Raw genomic sequence first — 18732 nt, 5'->3', positions numbered from 1 at the left:
GGAGTCCTCCCTGTAGCGTAAGTTCTCCACAAGTCGAGTCGGGGGCGTCGGGTGCAGAGTGCAAGGTCTCACACTTCTGGCGGGAAACGTGTGTTCTTTCAAAGTTGCTTCTTTGTTGCAAAGATACTTCTTTCTTGGAGCAGAGCCGCTGTCCTCTGGAGTTCTTGGTCCTTTTAGATGCAGGGTAGTCCTCTGAGGCTTCAGAGGTCGCTGGACCCTGTGGAACGCGTCGCTGGAGCAGTTCTTTTGAATTGGGGAGACAGGCCGGTAGAGCTGGGGCCAAAGCAGTTGGTGTCTCTGTCTTCTCTGCAGGTTTTTCAGCTCAGCAGTAATTCTTCGTCTTAGGTTGCAGGAATCTAGTTTCCTAGGTTCTGGGGTGCCCCTAAATACTGAATTTAGGGGTGTGTTTAGGTCTGGGAGGGCAGTAGCCAATGGCTACTGTCCTTGAGGGTGGCTACACCCTTTTTGTGCCTCCTCCCTGAGGGGAGGGGGGCACATCCCGATTCCTATTGGGAGAATCCTCCTTCTACAAGATGGAGGATTTCTAAACGTAAGAGTCACCTCAGCTCAGGACACCTTAGGGGCTGTCCTGACTGGGGGGTGACTCCTCCTTGTTTTTCTCATTATCTCCCCTGGACTTGCCGCCAAAAGTGGGGGCTGTGTCCAGGGGGCAGGCATCTCCACTAGCTGGAGTGCCCTGGGGCATTGTAACACGAAGCCTGAGCCTTTGAGGCTCACTGCGAGGTGTTACAGTTCCTGCAGGGGGAGGTGTGAAGCATCTCCACCCAGAACAGGCTTTTGTTTCTGTCCCCAGAGAGCACAAAGGCACTCACCACATGGGGTCAGAAACTCGTCTCTCAGCAGCAGGCTGGCACAGACCAGTCAGTCCTGCACTGATCAATTGGGTAAAATACAGGGGGCATCTCTAAGATGCCCTCTGTGTGCATTTTTTAATAAATCCAACACTGGCATCAGTGTCAGTTTATTATTCTGAGAAGTTTGATACCAATCTTCCCAGTATTCAGTGTAGCCATTATGGAGCTGTGGAGTTCGTTTTTGACAAACTTCCAGACCATATACTTAATATGGCCACACTGTACTTACAATGTCTAAGAATAGACTTAGACACTGTAGGGGCATATTGCTCATGCAGCTATGCCCTCACCTGTGGTATAGTGCACCCTGCCTTAGGGCTGTAAGGCCTGCTAGAGGGGTGACTTACCTATGCCACAGGCAGTATTTTGTGGGCATGGCATCCTGAGGGGGATGCCATGTCAACTTTGTATTTTTCTCTCCACCAAGACACACAATCTGCAGTGGCAGTGTGCATGTGTTAGGCGAGGGGTCCCTAAGGGTGGCACAACACATGCTGCAGCCCTTAGAGACCTTCCCTGGTCACAGGGCCCTTGGTACCACTGGTACATTTTACAAGGGTCTTATCTGTGTGCCAGGGGTGTGCCAGGGGTGTGCCAATTGTGGGAACAATGGTACATTTTAGGTAAAAGAACACTGGTGCTGGGGCCTGGTTAGCAGGGTCCCAGCACACTTCTCAGTCAAGTCAGCATCTAGTATCAGGCAAAAAGTGGGGTGTAAATGCAACAGGGAGCCATTTCCTTACAGATGTTATTTTCGAATTCACCCATGAAGTCATGTTTATAATCACAAGCAATGCAGCGGGGAAGTTATGGTGGTTCAGCATAACTAGAGAAAATCCACCTCATTTGGTTTGTCACCATAAATTATGTTGAATAATGTCCCTTCAGCTGACATTTTTCAAGGAAACACTTGTATATATCTTGAAAAGGGAAGTCACATTTTTTAAAAACGCGTTGTCAATATTGAGTGTGTTAGACCTGACAGCCTTAGGTTGGTCTTCCTCCCAACTGTTTGCCTGCCTCCTTCACATTTCTAACCTCATGTTTACTGGTATTAGAACTCTGTGCATGTTTTACTACTGCTAACCAGTGCTAAAGTGCTTGCACTATCTCCCTAAAAACGTGGTAATATTAGATCCCCCTTATAGGCATATTTAATTTACTCATAAGTCCCTAGTAAGTTGGTACAACATGTAGCCAGGGCCTGTAAATTAATTGCTAATAGTATGCCTTCACCACTGATTGTGCTACCCAGTTAAGTAGCCCTTTAACCATGGCTCAGGCCTGCCATTCCCACAGCCTGTGCATGCAAAATTACACCTCCATGTTGAGCGGGCAAAATAACTCTTTTGTCAGGCCCAAACCTTCCATTTTTATACATATAAGTCACCCCTAAGGTAGACCCAAGTACCTTCATAACCCAAGGGCAAACAACGGCCCCTACCCATGCCCAGATACTGCAAGGACTCGAGTCATGGCCACTTTGGATCTTAGTAGCTTGTTCACATTCACCTTAATATTAGCTATCTGGCCATGTATGTTAAGAGATGTGTTTGAAAGGTGTGTGCAGTGTTCAGTTCCTACAATCACACTGCCCCCCTCCCTTTCAGACTCTCATGAGTTCTATAAATGGATTAATGAATACATAAATAAGAACAAACATGGCCTGAGATGGTTTAAACATTTTTGGCCCATGGCATGAACTAGTGGCAGGGAACACATAATCATGTGTGGTCCAATTCCCTTTTTCACTCCTTGGGTAACAAATGCTGACCAGGACATAGTGTTAACATCCAGTTGCTACATACAGCGTATGATGCCATTGAACTCCGAGAAGCATTTTATTGTCAATGAGTTATATATGAAAGAGTAACAAGAGAGGTGCAATCCATCCTTCCAGTGACAGACCTTCAAAACGTTCCTCACTCAGTTTATCCTTAATCAAACTCTTCAAACCAATCCACCGTCCCACATTTGACACTTGCACAACTTTCACATATAAACACCATCAAATTCTATCAAGGCACTACCAATCCTATGCTTCAGAGGTTTAAAGTGCATGAAGGAGTGTAAACTTCAACCTCGATTGTGTTCCAAGGACTAGGCTGGGGGAATTGGTTAATCATGCTGTTGGCCTTGCAGAATCCCCCCGTTGGCAGAAACCCCCCTGTAGCCTCTTCTTAGCTTCTGAGCCGTCATCAGGGGCCAGGGAGGAAACCCCTCCATAGGCCTGTTACATTTTGGTATGCAGAAATGCATACATATATGAATACTCCAAGGTATGTTCAAAAGTGCAGGTTCTTGAGAGTGCTCCAGGAACTGGTTGTGAATTTCTGGCAAGTTGAGAATGTAGGTACCTCGTTAAGTTTATAAAAAAGGAGGAGCTGAGAAAATATAGGAACCTGGCTATCTATGCAGTGTACCAAATGTACGGGTACACTATGTAGATAGTGCAGGTGACCCTTTTTGGTTTACAGGGGTAAAAATAATAGTCCCAATAGCTCTCTTTTGTCGTAGTGTGAGTGAGCAGTTAGGCTTATCAGGGAGTAGTCCTGAGACTTTGTTGAACACTCAGGGCCGTATTTATACTTTTTGGCGCACAACTGCGCCAACGCAGTTGTGTGTCAAAAAATTTAACGCCGGCTAACGACATTCCAAAGCGCCATGCGGGCGCCTTATTTATGGAATGAAGTTAGCCGGCGGAGCTGCCTGGTGTGCGTAAAAAAAAATGACTTACACCAGGCAGCGCCGGCGTAGGGGAAAATGGAGCTTGGGCGCCAAAAAATGGGGCAAGTCAGGCTGAGGCAAAATTTTCGCCTCAACTCGATTAGCGCCATTTTTTTTAACTCCCAACCCCCATTTAAATGACCCCTTGCCCAATGGCCATGCCCAGGGGACTTCTGTGCATGGTCATTGGGCATAGTGGCATGTAGGGGGGCACAAATCAGGCCCCCCTATGCCACCCAAAAAAAACAAAAAAAATACTTACCTGAACTTACCTTAAGTTCCCTGGGATGAGTCCCTCCATCCTTGGGCGTCCTCCTGTGGTGGGCAAGGGTGGCAGGGCGTGTCCCTGGGGGCATGGGAGGGCACCTCTGGGCTCCTTCCGAGCCCACAGGTCCCTTAACGCCTGCCCTGACCAGGCGTTAAAAAATTACGCTAAAGCGGCTGGACGTCATTTTTTTTGACCCGCCCACTCCCGGGCGTCATTTTTGCCCGGGAGTGTAAATACGGCGCACATGCCTCGGAGTCATTATTTAGACAGGAACGCCTACCTTGCATATCATTAACTCAAGGAAGGTGTCCACGCTAAAAAATTACGCAAACTCCAAGATCTTTGGCGCTAGACGGGTCTAACGCCAAAGTATAAATATGGAGTTAGTTTTGCGTCGGATTTGCGTAAAAAAAACGACGCAAATCCGGCGCAAACAGAGTATAAATATGCCCCTCAGTCAGTAAATGAGACACACAGAAGGAACTTGAGACTAATGTTTAGAAAAATAGTTATTTTGTTTAAATTATGTTTAAACACCAGAATACTTTCAAGAAGATATATACTGTTTCAATCTATATTGTTTTAACAAGTAAGTAAATTTTTTACTCAAACGCTCTTTTGCGCAGTAAAGGTTCCGAAGTACTTTTACTGCAAATGGATACTTGCAAACAGGTCTCAAGGGTACCCTGAAGATTGTAAGTTGCTAGGTGTGCAAAGTCACAAGCAAGACTAGCAATGCTGTTTTACCTGACCTGGGGCATCCAGGTGCAGTGGTGCTAGTCAAGTCGGGTATCTTGCGCACCTCACAGTTGGAGATGAAGGGGGCCACCTCGAAAGAGAGTGCAAGATGGGGGCTTGGGGACAAGTCTGGGAGCTGCAAGAGAATACTCATCCATGGTGGTCCTGGGAGCAAGATAATACCTTTGGATGTTGTGGACCCAGGCCAGGAAGCTTGGGTGCAGTTGGTCTTTGTCGTCAACGCTCCTGCATCAAGACACCCACTGTTCTTTGGGGGACCTGCAAGAAGAGGGACAAAACAGTGCAGATGGATGGCTATGGAAGATGTCCTCTACCATGCTGATGTCCCTCAGCGACTGGTCTTCGGATTCCATGGTCTGGGGAAGCCAGGGTCGCATACCAAAGGCAGCAGGCTCTTTGGAGCCCCTGTCCTTGATATGCAGATTCACTAGCAAATCCTGCTGGAGCAGGTGATAACACCTTCCTCCGGAGCAGGCATTGTTTCTGATCTCTGAGAGCACAGGCTCTCACCTTCAGGGGATCCGAAACATGTCTGTGGTGGCAGGCTGGTCCTTACCAGTTAGCCAGCACACTAAGGGGCATATTTATACTCCGTTTGTGCCGAAATTGCGTCGTTTTTTTTGACGCAATTTCGACGCAAAACTAACTCCATATTTATACTTTGGCATTAGACGCGTCTAGCCCCAAAGTCCATGGAGTTAGCGTCATTTTTTAGCGTGGACACCTACTTTGCGTTAATTATATGCAAGGTAGGCGTTCCCGTCTAAAAAATCGACTCCGAGGCAGGTGTGGCGGATTTATACTCCCGGGCACAAATCACGCCCGGGAGTAGGCGGGTCAAAAAAAATGACGTACGGCCGCTTTTGCGCCGTTTTTTAGCGCCTGCAAAAGGCAGGCGTTAAGGGACCTGTGGGCTCTGAAGGAGCCCAGATGTGCCCTCCCATGCCCCCAGGGACACCCCCTGTCACCCTTGCCCACCCCAGGAGGACACCCAAGGCTGGAGGGACCCATCCCAGGGACATTAAGGTAAGTTCAGGTAAGTATTTTTTTTAAAAAAAATTGTGGCATAGGGGGGCCTGATTTGTGCCCCCCTACATGCCACTATGCCAATGACCATGCCCAGGGGACAGAAGTCCCCTGGGCATGGCCATTGGGCAAGGGGGCATGACTCCTGTCTTTGCTAAGACAGGAGTCATTTCTATGGGGGTTGGGAGTCGTAAAAAATGGCGCAAATCGTGTTGAGGTGAAAAAATTGCCTCAACCTGACTTGCCCCATTTCTTGACGCCCAAGCCCCATATCCCCCTACGCCGGCGCTGCCTGGTGTACATCATTTTTTTTAACGCACACCAGACGGCGCCGGCAGCTAACGCCGGCTAACGTCATTCAATAAATACGGCGCCCGTATGGCGCTTCAGAATGGCGTTAGCCGGCGCTAATTTTTTTGACGCAAAACTGCGTTGGCGCAGTTTTGCGTCAAAAAGTATAAATATGGGCCTAAGGGACCAGAAGGTTCCAGGGAGCACCTCTAACTTGCCCTCTGGGTGCATGCTATAATAATTCCAAGGCTGCCACCAGCCTGGACTTATTAAGATGAGGTGTTTGATACCAAACACCATAGGTTTCAGTGAAGCCATTATGTCATTGGGGAACTCATAAAGACTTGTATCCAGTACATATCTTAAGATGGCTTCCCTGGTCACTTGCAAAATCCAGCAATCGAATTAGACATCACAGAGGCATACCTGCTTATGCAGATATGTGATCACTTCAAATGCACTGCACCCTGTTTTAGGGCTCTAAAGCCTGCTGTGGGGGTGACTTAAATACGTAAATTAATTTAGATGCAGTGAGTGTGGTATGGTACACAATGGGTGTGCCATGTCGTGTTTTCACCTGGCTTGCTCCAGGACATGTAGACTGCAATGGCAGCTGTGTGTAACATTTTATCGGGGGGTCCCTGAGGGTGGCACAATATTTGCTGCAGCTTTTAGGGACCCTCTCCAGTACCAAGGCTCTAAGTACCAGGGGTAATAGGTGACCTACAGAGGTATTAGAGTGTGTACCAATTGTACACATTATACCTATTTTAGGGAAAGAGCACCGAAACAGGGGACCTGTTTAGAAGGGACCCAGTGCACCTCATTCGAAAAACCTCAGTACCAGTGAGCAAAAGTTGGGGGGTGACCATGTCCAAAAGGTGTACTTTCACACAAAAACCTGATTAAAATCTCTTTGCATTGTGTTCATAAGCACCTATGAAGAAAAATGCTAACAACCATATATGTAATCCCAAATGTATCCCCTATTAGTTAAATATAAATATTGTCTTCTGTTTGCTTCAAGCTTTCCTTGACATTCTATTAATCACAAACCTTTCAGGCCCAGAATCCTAAATGCTCCATGTTGTAGATTGCACATATTCCAGTAACATAACCTTGTTTTCAAGTGAAGCATGATTTTGAAGAATAATGGAGCTAATGGTGGGTATATGATTAATACCTCTACTTCAAGGCAGTCCTGCACTTCCTTGAGGGGAAGATTGTGGCACCTGAACATTTGACAAGCTTTCGCTGAGAATAAGAAGCTTCTGGCATGTGGTTGTGTTCCACTGACTGCTATTGAGAGGGACTATATATATATCTATATATCTATATCCTGGCTAGCAGGATCCCAGTGAGACAGTGAAACTGGCACTCACAAACTGGCCAAAATGGGCCACAAATGGGCCAAAAATGGGGGTAACCATGGTAGAAAGAGACTACTTTCTCACAGTAGATTTGGGCAGTAGCGACCTGCCTATAAATATATAGGTCGATTTTAAATGTTTTCATCATCTGCTACCTCCAGTTGACCATTTTCTCATGAGATCCTGGTCACAGGACCTGACGTAGAGAACCACTCTGCATCCAGAGCAAATTCTGCATTCTGGTGTCCAGATTAATAAAACTATCACCCAATGCAGTGCAACACCCAAAACTGCTGCATTGCAAAGCACCATATCTACAGATGGCCTTAATCTCTCTATCTCTAGCGCTGGTGCACAATTAGGCTGCCAAACACCAAGCACACACCTTAGCATGATATATGCTAAACTCATGCTGACACCTTTGCACTGTTTTGTAATGAAAGGGTAACTTTCTAAAAGGAAATACTACCCTAGTCAAACTTTAAAACTCATACCATGTTGGACATTCAAAGTGGGAAAAGCAAGGAGAAATAAAAGCATTTCTCCTTTTTAATGCTTACTTTCAAGTGGCGTCACTATTTGGGGCAAACCCTGTCAGCTATTGTTAGTAGACACGGTTTTGAGTCAAAAACCAGAGGTGGTTGCATGGAAACCCCCATGTACCAACCATGGACTGTCCCCTTGATGCAGAGTAACGCAAAGCAGGCCTTTGTGCTGCTTTTTGTTGCTTTAAGACAGTTTTCCACCCCCAAAAGATTTACTCTGGAAAATAAATTTAAAAAAAAACATTTTGCGCAGCTTTGCATCACTTTTATGACAGACAGAATGGGGGTCATTCCGGCCGGGGACCACGGAAGCACCGCCAACAGGCTGGTGGTGCTTCCAGGGCCATTCTGACCGTGGCGGTAAAGCCGCGGTCAGAAAAGGGGAACCGCCGGTTTCCCGCCGGTTTTCCCCTGGCCCAGGGAATCCTCCATGGCGGCGCTGCTTGCAGCGTCGCCATGGGGATTCCGACCCCCTTCCCGCCACCCTGTTTCTGGCGGTTCTTACCGCCAGGAACAGGATGGCGGGAACGGGTGTCGTGGGGCCCCTGGGGGCCCCTGCACTGCCCATGCCACTGGCATGGGCTTTGCAGACAGTGAAAATCGCGACGGGTGCCACTGCACCCGTCGCACCCCTGCAACTCTGCCGGCTCCATTCGGAGCCGGCTTCCTTGTTGCAGGGTCTTTCCCGCTGGGCCGGCGGGCGCCCTTTTGGCGGTTGCCCGCCGGCCCAGCGGGAAATCCAGAATGGCATCCGGGGTCTCCTGACCGCGGAGCGGCCATTTGGCGGTGACCGCATGGCGGGCGGCGACCACCGCCCGCCGCGGTCAGAATGAGCGCCAATGTTTGTTAGTCTTGGTGTGGATGCCCTTTCCCAGTGGCCCTTTGAAAGGTGAACAAGATTCAGTGTGAAGATTGTACTTTACAGGCAAAAAATGTATTCAGCATGAATGAAGGTCATGCCCTGTGGGTTTGGGCGGCAGGGATGCTGAGTGCAACGTGTCACCAAAGACCTCAGGCAGTGGGCTATAAGGATAAGGTGTTTCCAAAAGGTGCACACAATAATATTATACATTTGTCTTGAAAGTTGATTGAGGCAAAGCTTTGAAAAATGCAGGATAAAGCACACTTGCTGTCATAAGTCCAAACTATTCAGGTTGCTACTGCCCAAATCTACTGTGAGAAAGTAGTCTCTTTCTAGCATGGTTACCCCCATTTTTGGCCTGTTTGTGAGTGCAGTGTGTTTTTACTGTCTCTCTGGGATCCTGCTATCCAGAACCCCAGTGCTCATTGTTTAAAACCTATTTGTCAGTGTGTTTTGCCTGTCTCACTGGTATCCTGCTAGTTTGTGGCCGATGTGTGTTGTCAGTATGCTTGACTGTGTCACTGAAGTTCTGCTAACCAGAACTCCAGTGCTGATGCTCTCTCTACTTACCAAATTAGTCACTACACTTTAGTGACTCCATATTACAATTCTGATTGACACACTTGTCCCCCCCTATAAGCCCCTAGTTTATGGTACCTAGGTACCCAGGGCATTCGGGTTCCAGGAGATCCTTATGGGCTGCAGCATTTATTTTGCAACTCATAAGGAGCTCATACAAACACTTCTTCAGGACTGCCATTGGAGCCTGAGTGAAATAGTGTAAGTTCTATTTCACAGCCATTTCACTGCACCAGGTAACTTATAAGTCACCTATAAGTCTAACCTTCATTTACTGAAGGCTAGGTGCAAAGTTACTGTGTGTGAGGGCACCCTTGCTAACAAATGTGCCCCCACATTGTCCAGGGCCAATTCCCCAGACTTCGTGAGTGCGTGGACACCATCATAAGCATCAATACATATGTGTAGCCTCACAATGGTAACTCCGAATATGGCCATGTGAGGTGTCTAAGATCATAGGGCCAATTCCCCAGACTTTGTGAGTGCGGGTACACCATTATAAGCATCAATACATATGTGTAGCCTCTCAATGGTAACTCCGAATAAGGCCATGTGAGGTGTCTAAGATCATAGAATTGTCCCCCAATCCAAATCTGCTATTGGGGGTCCAATCCCATACACCCAGGGGGCTCCACCATGGACCTCGAGTACTGCCAAACCAGCTCTCTGAGGTTTCCACTGCATCCCCAGTTGCTGCCACCTCACAGACAGGTTTCTGCCCTCCTGGAGATTGAGCAGTTCAATCCAAGGGAGGCAGAACAATGCATTCCTTTAGGAGAAGGGTGTAACATCCTCTCCCATTGGAAATAGGTGTTACAGACATGGGAGGGGTAGCCTCCCAGAGCCTCTGGAAATGCTTTGAAGGGCACAAACGGTGCCCTCCTTGCATAATTCAGTCTACACCAGTCCAGGGAGCTCCAGTCCTTTGTCTGGCATGAAACTGGACAAAGGAAAGGGGAGTGACTACTCCCCTGTCCATCACTAACCCAGGATTGGTGCCCTGAGCTCCTCCAGAGTGTCCTTGGCGTTAGCCATCTTGGATTCCATGGTGTGGGGACCCTCTGGAGACCTCTGAGTGGCCAGTGCCAGAATGTGACGTCAGAGACCCCTCCTAATAGGTGCATACCTGGGTAGGTAGCCAATCCCCCTCTCAGGGCTATTTAGGGACTCTCCTCTGGGTGTTTTCTCAGATTTGGTTTGCAAGATTCCTCCAGGACACCTCAGCATCCTCTGCTTCAGCTTCTGACCGTCTGATCAACTGCAGACTGCTCCAGGAACTGCTGTAACTGCAACAAAGTATTCAGGACGACTCCTGTGACCTGCAAATTCAGCTCCCGCCAGCATTTGTAACAGTTTCCAAGGTGTGAACGCTCTGAGGACTGCCTGTGTTCACCCTGCACCAGAAGAACCAAAGGAATCTCCTGTGGAATGACGGAGTCACTTTCCTGCTTCTGCAGGCACCCTTCTGCAACAACAACCGGTACTCTGGGACTCCTCTCCTGATGACGAGCATGCTCCCTGGAACACAGGTGGTGGACCGAAGTGACCCAGACTGTCCAAAGGTTCAGCTGTCCAAAGTTGGTGGAGGTAAGAGCTTGCCTCCCCGTGCAGCTACAGTACCCCTGTGCACTGCGTCTTCTGAAGCTCCTTGGGCTTCTGTGCACTTCTTCCAAAAGTTCTTTGTGCAACAGCATAGCCCAGGTCCCCAGCACTCCATCCTGTGATGCAGATCTCCCAGAGTTGTTCTCCGGCAGCGTAGGAACTTCCAGTGTAGTGCTGCGATGACCGTAATTTGAATCTGCTTTGTCCCCATGTTCTGGGACTCCCATGGGTGCTGCTTGGACTCTGTCTCCTCAGTCTGAGTTGAGACCCCCAGGTCCCTCCTGGGTCCAGACAGCTCCTCTTTGATACAAACCATGTACTTGCTTGAACTAAGGCTTGTTGGTGGAATCCAGTGACGCAAACAGCCTACATCCAACAACTCGACGTGGGACATCTCCCGTAGGGAGCTCAGACAAATCTTACACAGGACTGCCACTTCAGCCTGAGTGAAATAACACACATGTTATTTCACAGCCATTTTACACTGCACTTAAGTAACTTATGAGTCGCCTATATGCCTTACCTTCACTTAGTGAAGGTTAGGTGCAAAGTTACTAAGTGTGAGGGCCCCCTGGCACTACCCAAGGTGCCCCCTCATAGTTCAGGGCAATTTCCCCGGACTTTGTGAGTGCGGGGACATCATTACATGCATGCACTACATATAGGTCAATACCTATATGTAGCTTCACCAGGGTAACTCCAAATATGGCCATGTAACATGTCTAAGATGTCACCCCATGCCAAATCAGGTATTGGGGTGCCAATCCCATGCATCCCCGGGGCTCCTGTATGGACCCCGGGTATTGCCAAACCAGCTCTCTGGGGTTTTCTCTGCAGCTACTGCTGCTGCCAACCCACAAACAGGGTTCTGCCCTCATGGGGTCTGGTCAGCCCAGGCCTAGGAAGGCAGAACAAAGAATTTCCTCTGAGAGAGGGTGTTACCCACAAGAGATTTCTTCTTGGCTTCCAGTGCAGGTTGAAGGCAGACAGCCCTCAGAGCATGCACCACCAAGAAACAGTCAAGAAAGACAACAGGATTAGGCGCTACAATGTCGCTGGTAGTCTTCTTGCTACCTTGTTTCAGTTTTGCAGGCATCCTGGACCAGTCAGCGGTCGATCCTTGGCAGAAGTCGAAGAGGGAGATGCAGAGGAACTCTGGTGAATTCTTGCAAGTTGTTATCTGAGGAAAAGCCCACAGGAGAGACCCTAAATAGCCCTCAGAGGAGGATTGGCCACCTAGTCAGGTAAACACCTATCAGGAATGGTCTCTGACGTCACCTGCAGGCACTGGCCACTCAGAGGCCTCCAGTGTGCCCTCACACCTCTGGATTTGAGATGGCAGAGGTCTGAGACACACTGGAGGAGCTCTGGGCACCACCCCTGGGGTGGTGATGGACAGGGGAGTTGTCACTCCCATTTCCTTTGTCCAGTTTCACGCCAGAGCAGGGACTGGGGGTTCCCTGAACCGGTGTAGACTAGCTTATGCAAGGAGGACACCATCTGTGCCCTTCAAAGCATTTCCAGAGGCTGGGGGAGGCTACTCCTCCCCAGCCCTTAACACCTATTTCCAAAGGGATAGGTTGTAACAACCTGCTCTCAGAGGAAATGCTTTGTTCTGCCTTCCTGGGACTGGGCTGCCCAGACCCCAGGAGGGCAGAACCCTGTCGGTGAGGTGGCAGCAGCTGCAGCTGCAGTGCAAGCCTCAGAGAGCTGGTTTGCCAGTACTATGGGTCCATAGTGGAGCCCCCAGGATGCATGGAATTGGCTCCCCAGTACCAAATTTGGAATGGGGGGACAATTCCATGATCTTAGACATGTTACATGGCCATATTCGGAGTTACCATTGTGAAGCTACATATAGGTATTGGCCGCGCATGAAGTGCATGCGCGTAATGGTGTCCCAGCACTCACAAAGTCTGGGGAAATGGCTCTGAACTATCTGGGGCGCACCTTTGCTAGTGCAAGGGTGCCCTCACACTTAGTAACTTTGCACCTGACCTTCAGCAAGTGAAGGTTAGACATATAAGTGACTTATAAGTTACTTAAGTGCAGTGAAAATGGCTGTGAAATTATGTGTGCGTTATTTCACGCAGGCTGCAATGGCAGGCCTGTGCAAGGGTTTGTCAGAGCTCCCTATGGGTGGCAAAAGAAATGCTGCTGCCCATATGGATCTCCTGGAACCCCAATGTCCTGGGTACGTAGGTAACATATACTAGGGACTTATGAGGGGGGTCCAGTATGCCAATTGAAATTGGTAAATGAAGTCACTGGCCTACAGTGACAAATTTAAAAGCAGAGAGAGCAGAAGCACTGAGGTTCTGGTTAGCAGAGCCTCAGTGACACGGTTAGGCACTACACAGGCATACACATTAGGCAATAAATTATGAGCACTGGGGTCCTGACCAGCAGGATCCCAGTGAGACAGGCAAAAACATACTGACAAACAAGTAAAAAATGGAGTAACATGCCAAGGAAGATGGTACTTTCCTACATCTTCTGACCGAAGAATCCACTTTTGCACCTTCTTCTAGGTTGGCAGGGGCTCCTGTCCTTCCTGGACTCTTCTTCGACTTCTGGACTTGGTCTCCTATCTCCACAGGCCTTCAGGTCCAGGAATCCATTGTTTGTTGCTTGCAGTCTTGCTTGGTTCTTGCAAAACCCTTTATCACGACTTGTAGTGTGTCCTGAGGAAGCCTGCTGTACTTTACTCTTCCTTTCCTGGGCTCTGGGGTGGGTACTTTACTTACCTTTGGTGTTTTCCTACACTCCCAATGCCTCTCTACACACTACACTTGCCTAGGGGGAATTCAACATTTGCATTCCATCATTTTAGTATATGGTTTGTGTTGCCCCAAGGTCCATTGCAATCTATTGTATTTTCTACTGTTTGCACCATTCTATGACTGTTTACTTACCTGATTTTGCGTATTAGTGTATATATTGTGTATAATACTTAACCTCTAGAAGGAGTATTGCCTCTAAGATATTTTTGGCCTTGTGTCACTGAAATAAAGTACCTTTATTTTTGGTAACACTGAGTATTGTCTTTTATTGTGCATAAGTACTGTGTAATTATAGTGGTATTGCAGGAGCTTTGTATGTCTCCTAGTTCAGCCTAAGCTGCTCTGCTACAGCTACCTCTAGACAGCCTAAGCTACTAGAACACTGCCTACATTTCACTAACAAGGGATAACTGGACCTGGTATAAGGTGTAAATACCTTAGGCACCCACTACAAACCAGGCCAGCCTCCTACATCTACTAATTGTACAATATATTAACATGCAGATGTATAACATCAGTGCTCATATATGACAGTGACTGTTTCATTGCATGTTTTACAGGACTATCCTCTCTGAGCGCATGTTCTCTGTATGCGCACAAGACTACATCAGAATATTTTGATCCAACTTTTATTGCAGCAAAGTAAGTTTTATTATCTTGCTTCTCCTTAAATTTACGATCAACGCAAAGTTATACTATGAAATAAAGTGAAAGAAAGATGCTTCTTCAGATTTACAGGCTCTTAGTCTGCAGTGGTAGTGGAGATCAAAAGTTTGCATTTGTCTCATGGGCGCCAAATAATAAACCTGAGTGAGGTGGTCGACACTTATGTATTGATATGAAATATGTGTTTCTATATATATGTCACTGTATTAGTAAGCATACATTATATTCACAACATGTTGCGAGTGTCTGAGTGAGAACACTTAACCATTACCCATTAGGGACCAAGCCCTCTCTTGATGCTGCTTTTGAAACACAAGCGCCAGACTCTGCATTTAGATTGAGGGTTTAAAATCTAGGTGATACATTTCAAAGACTTGGAAATCGTAGGAGATTGATGCAATGTGAGGTCATGATATTCACTTGATATACCCTTTATTCTGTTTTGAAATCTGCAAAATGTATGCTACTTAATATTAAGGATGTGTAACAACTTGTATATTTTATTGTAAGGAATTTAGAGCCATATGTACCAAAGCTTTTTCCCATAGACACAGAATGGGTAAAATCCTTTGGTACATCTGTCCCTTAGTTATTGCTTTCAAACAAAAGGCTCTGGGATCATTTGCAACATCTTAGACACATATAATAAACTGCGGTATTTAATATGTTTGCCCCCTTGTCTTAATGTTCAGTTAAGATAGTTCTGTCAACTGACTGGATCTGCTATTAACTATTAACGTTTTATAATCACTTATACTATGATACCAATAAACACAATTAATGTTTTATAATCACCTGTACTCTTATACCAATTAACACAATTAACTTCCTGAATTGCACAGCTTTAACAAACAGGAGAGGGTGTTAAGGAAAGTTGCAAGACCGAATCCCCCTAGAGTAAAGCCCCATTGGGAAATTCACATTGACTAAGCACATCATCCTTTGAATGGGCTTACACAGGTGGTGGAGAAGGTTGAACGTCCTAATCTACCCTAGGGATCCTGTGGGAAAATGCAAGACAAATACTTAAATGGATAGTAGGTAGGTTGTCAGGACCCAACCACTGTACTCACTGGTAAATTCACAGTGACAAAGTAAAAGGCCCGTTAAATATCTCTGCACAGATTTTTCATGAAAGCTGCAAGACCAAATCCCCATACACCATATGGAAATTGGCTAAGCAGATGACACACTCAACATATGTGCATTGAGATGTGGACGGCCACAAGTCCTGACACACACAGGGCTTCCACCCTAGGGAGACCCACGATGTGCCGATACAACTCTGCATCACAAGACACCATCAACCTGTGCAAGCGGCAAGTGTAACTTTTAAGAGAAACGTGACTAAACGGACCTGGGACAGGAACTAAGGCCCATATTTATATTTTTTTAGCGCCGCATTTGCGTCACTTTTTGACGCAAAAGCGGCGCAAACTTGCAAAATACAACTGTATTTAGCAAGTTTGCGCAGTTTTTGCGTCAAAAAGTGACGCAAATGCGGCGCTAAAAAAGTATACATTTGGGCCAAAGTGTCATGCCTACGCATGTGCACATATTCCTACGTATGCCAGTAGATGTATGACTTCTGAGAATCCAGGGACATTCCCAGTAGTATGTCTGGAAAGCTGTGTCCATCTCAGCTTTCCAGGCGTACTGCCTGGAAAGTTGTGTGATATTTTTGAAGATTGGTATATGCAGAATGCAAAAAGTGTGCTCATATTGCAAGTGAGCAACGAGAGACATCAGTGCCTATGTGGAATGTGACATTTGTCATAAATTTTTCTCCTAGGGAAAAACACTTCAGGAGGTGGACAATCTCCATCCCATGAAACATCTCGAGCAGTGATCACCTCAGTGCTTCAGGCAGGGTTGCAAGTTGTAATGTCAAAAAGACTTTGTCACTGTTGAGTGGCACTATGTGGGTAATACATAACAGCCATAGCTACAACATCCCTATCAGGTACCACAGTAGTAATATGAGTAATAAGCCTCCCAGTGCCACAAGATTCATCACTTAAATGCTTTAGATATATTTTGGACATTCAACAATTCTTCTCCACACACAAGTATACAAGATGGAAAAATACACCTTTTCGTCTCGTACAAACACTTTTAAATGTTGGTATACACATATTAATTCAACAAAGCCTAAGCTTCTAATTTAGTAGAGTGGGCTGCATACAGGGGAGCTACTTGCAGGTAGCTGGAGAGCTACTGGTAGGTCATAAGCTACACCTTGGAAAATTTGACCTATAGTTTGCAGTGCGAATGGTTTACTACTCAGTTGCAATGTATAAGGAAAGTTCAGTAGGAGTCACAGAATTAGTATTAATGAGGATGGATTTTGTTTTTCAAATATTACCGAATGCTTCTGAATGCAAGGATGGAGCCCGGGGTTGGACAGCATACCTCCATACCACCATTAACAGTTTAAAAATGGCATTTTTACCCAGGTACAGCCTTTTGTACATCGTGACCGTGTTCTGCGGTCGCAAAGCCTTTGATAGTGCGAAAGAAAGGTTTTGTGACAGTAAAACATTATGTAGACTGGGCTCTAGTTTACCCAAACGGGATTCGATTTGGGTTTACTTGCTAAAGAATGTTTCATTTATTTTCCTAATAACTAATACTAAGGGCCTCATTCTGACTTTGGCGGGCGGCGGAGGCCGCCCGCCAAAGTACCGCCATCAGAATACCGCTGCGCGGTCAAAAGACCGCTGCAGTAATTCTGAGTTTCCCGCTGGGCTGGCGGGCGACCGCCAGAAGGCCGCCCGCCAGCCCAGCGGGAAACCCCCTTCCACGAGGATGCCAGCTCCGAATGGAGCCGGCGGAGTGGAAAGGGTGCGACGGGTGCAGTTGCATCCGTCGCGATTTTCAGTGTCTGCTATGCAGACACTGAAAATCTTGGTGGGGCCCTGTTAGGGGGCCCCTGCAGTGCCCATGCCATTGGCATGGGCACTGCAGGGGCCCCTAGGGGCCCCACGACACCCGTTACCGCCAACCAGGTTCTGGCGGTCAAAACTGCCAGAACCAGGCTGGCGGTAAGGGGGTCGGAATCCCCATGGCAGCGCTGCCTGCAGCGCCGCCATGGAGGATTCCTCAGGCCAGGGGAAAACCGGTGGGAAACCGCCGGTTTCCCTTTTCTGACCGCGGCTTTACCGCCGTGGTCAGAATTGGCCTGGATGCACCGCCAGCCTGTTGGCGGTGCATCCGGGGTCCCCGGCCCTGGCGGTCCATGACCGCCAGGGTCATAATGACCCCCTAAGTATTGTTACTTTTCTCTGCTTGTTGATAAAAAAGAATTTCTATTTAGGACCTCATAACAATTGCTGCGCTACATTCCAATCCCTGTGCAAACAAGATATTGCAGATGGCTGGAATTACCGGTTGTGTTAGAATTATCGCATCTTCACAGTTTTTTCCTAATAGGTTCCGGTAGGTCAAAGTTGCCAAAATGTGTCAGGAAAAAAGGCCCCTAAAAAGAATTGAATGTGTTAAACGCCGATTACATATGTTATGCGTCATTTGCAAGGTAAAAACTTAAAATAGGAAGTATTTTACCACAAGTGTTAACTATCTCACCTTCGGTTAATGTTATGACCTGCATGTGGTAAATATTCCTATTCAGAGTTTGTGGGACCTGTGGTTGTCCAACCCTGTCAAGGACCCCACTTAGCCAAAGGACCTGTATCTCACTGATGCAGTCTAAGATTAATTAAGGGGACATTTACTGGTAGGTCCTTTTGGTATTTCTTCACTGGTGCACAGGCTTTGACAAGCATTTGAACTGCTAATATGTTGAGTAATTTTAGGAAACTACTTTCACTCCAAAATTCAGAAAGCAGGAAGGGTCTCTCAGAGTTCCATCTAACCTGCCCATCTTTCACACACAACAGAATATTACCAATACTTAATTTGTCAAAAACTGCAAGGGCCAAAAGTTTTTCTAAAGAGTTCACTGCCAGTGCTGTCTAAAGGCTGGGTCATGAATCCTGCTCACTTATTTCTTCCACCACCCTATACACCCTGTCTCATCTTGTCAATCTTGCCATAATTTGTTTATTTCCGCTGTCTCCCTTGGTCACACTTTCTCTATCTTCCACTGCCTGCTTCTTTTTTACCTTTCTCTGTCTTGCTGGCAGTCACAGGCTGATAATGAAAAATGAGCTCTTGTCACCAAAAGTGAGTGCCGGCACCTACCATCTTCAAAAATTGGTACAAATTAAGCAACGCAAAAGCATCACTCATCCTGATTCATCATTAGGGGAAAGAAGGACACAGTCTGAAGAGACAACATTAGATCGTGTAATGATCCCCAAATGCCCAATACTGTAATAACAGGAAATGCAGACATGTATTTTGACATTGAATAGTAA

The 18732-nt window shown here is 47.0% G+C and overlaps 1 protein-coding gene across 1 annotated transcript in view; it reads left to right on the top strand.

Annotated features, from left to right (window-relative positions):
* The window catches only part of LOC138249171 (claudin-10-like), a 427524-nt gene that overhangs the window by 309036 nt on the left and 99756 nt on the right, over positions 1 to 18732 (top strand). Inside the window, exon 3 of the mRNA XM_069203174.1 lies at positions 14248 to 14329. Within this exon, the coding sequence (XP_069059275.1) occupies positions 14248 to 14329 (82 nt within the window). The remainder of the gene's footprint in view (positions 1 to 14247; positions 14330 to 18732) is intronic.

Source organism: Pleurodeles waltl, chromosome 8 (assembly GCF_031143425.1).
Source record: "Pleurodeles waltl isolate 20211129_DDA chromosome 8, aPleWal1.hap1.20221129, whole genome shotgun sequence".
Taxonomy (NCBI): Eukaryota; Metazoa; Chordata; class Amphibia; order Caudata; family Salamandridae; genus Pleurodeles; species Pleurodeles waltl.
Note: the sequence above shows the minus strand (reverse complement) of the source record. Positions and strands in the feature narration are given on the sequence as shown.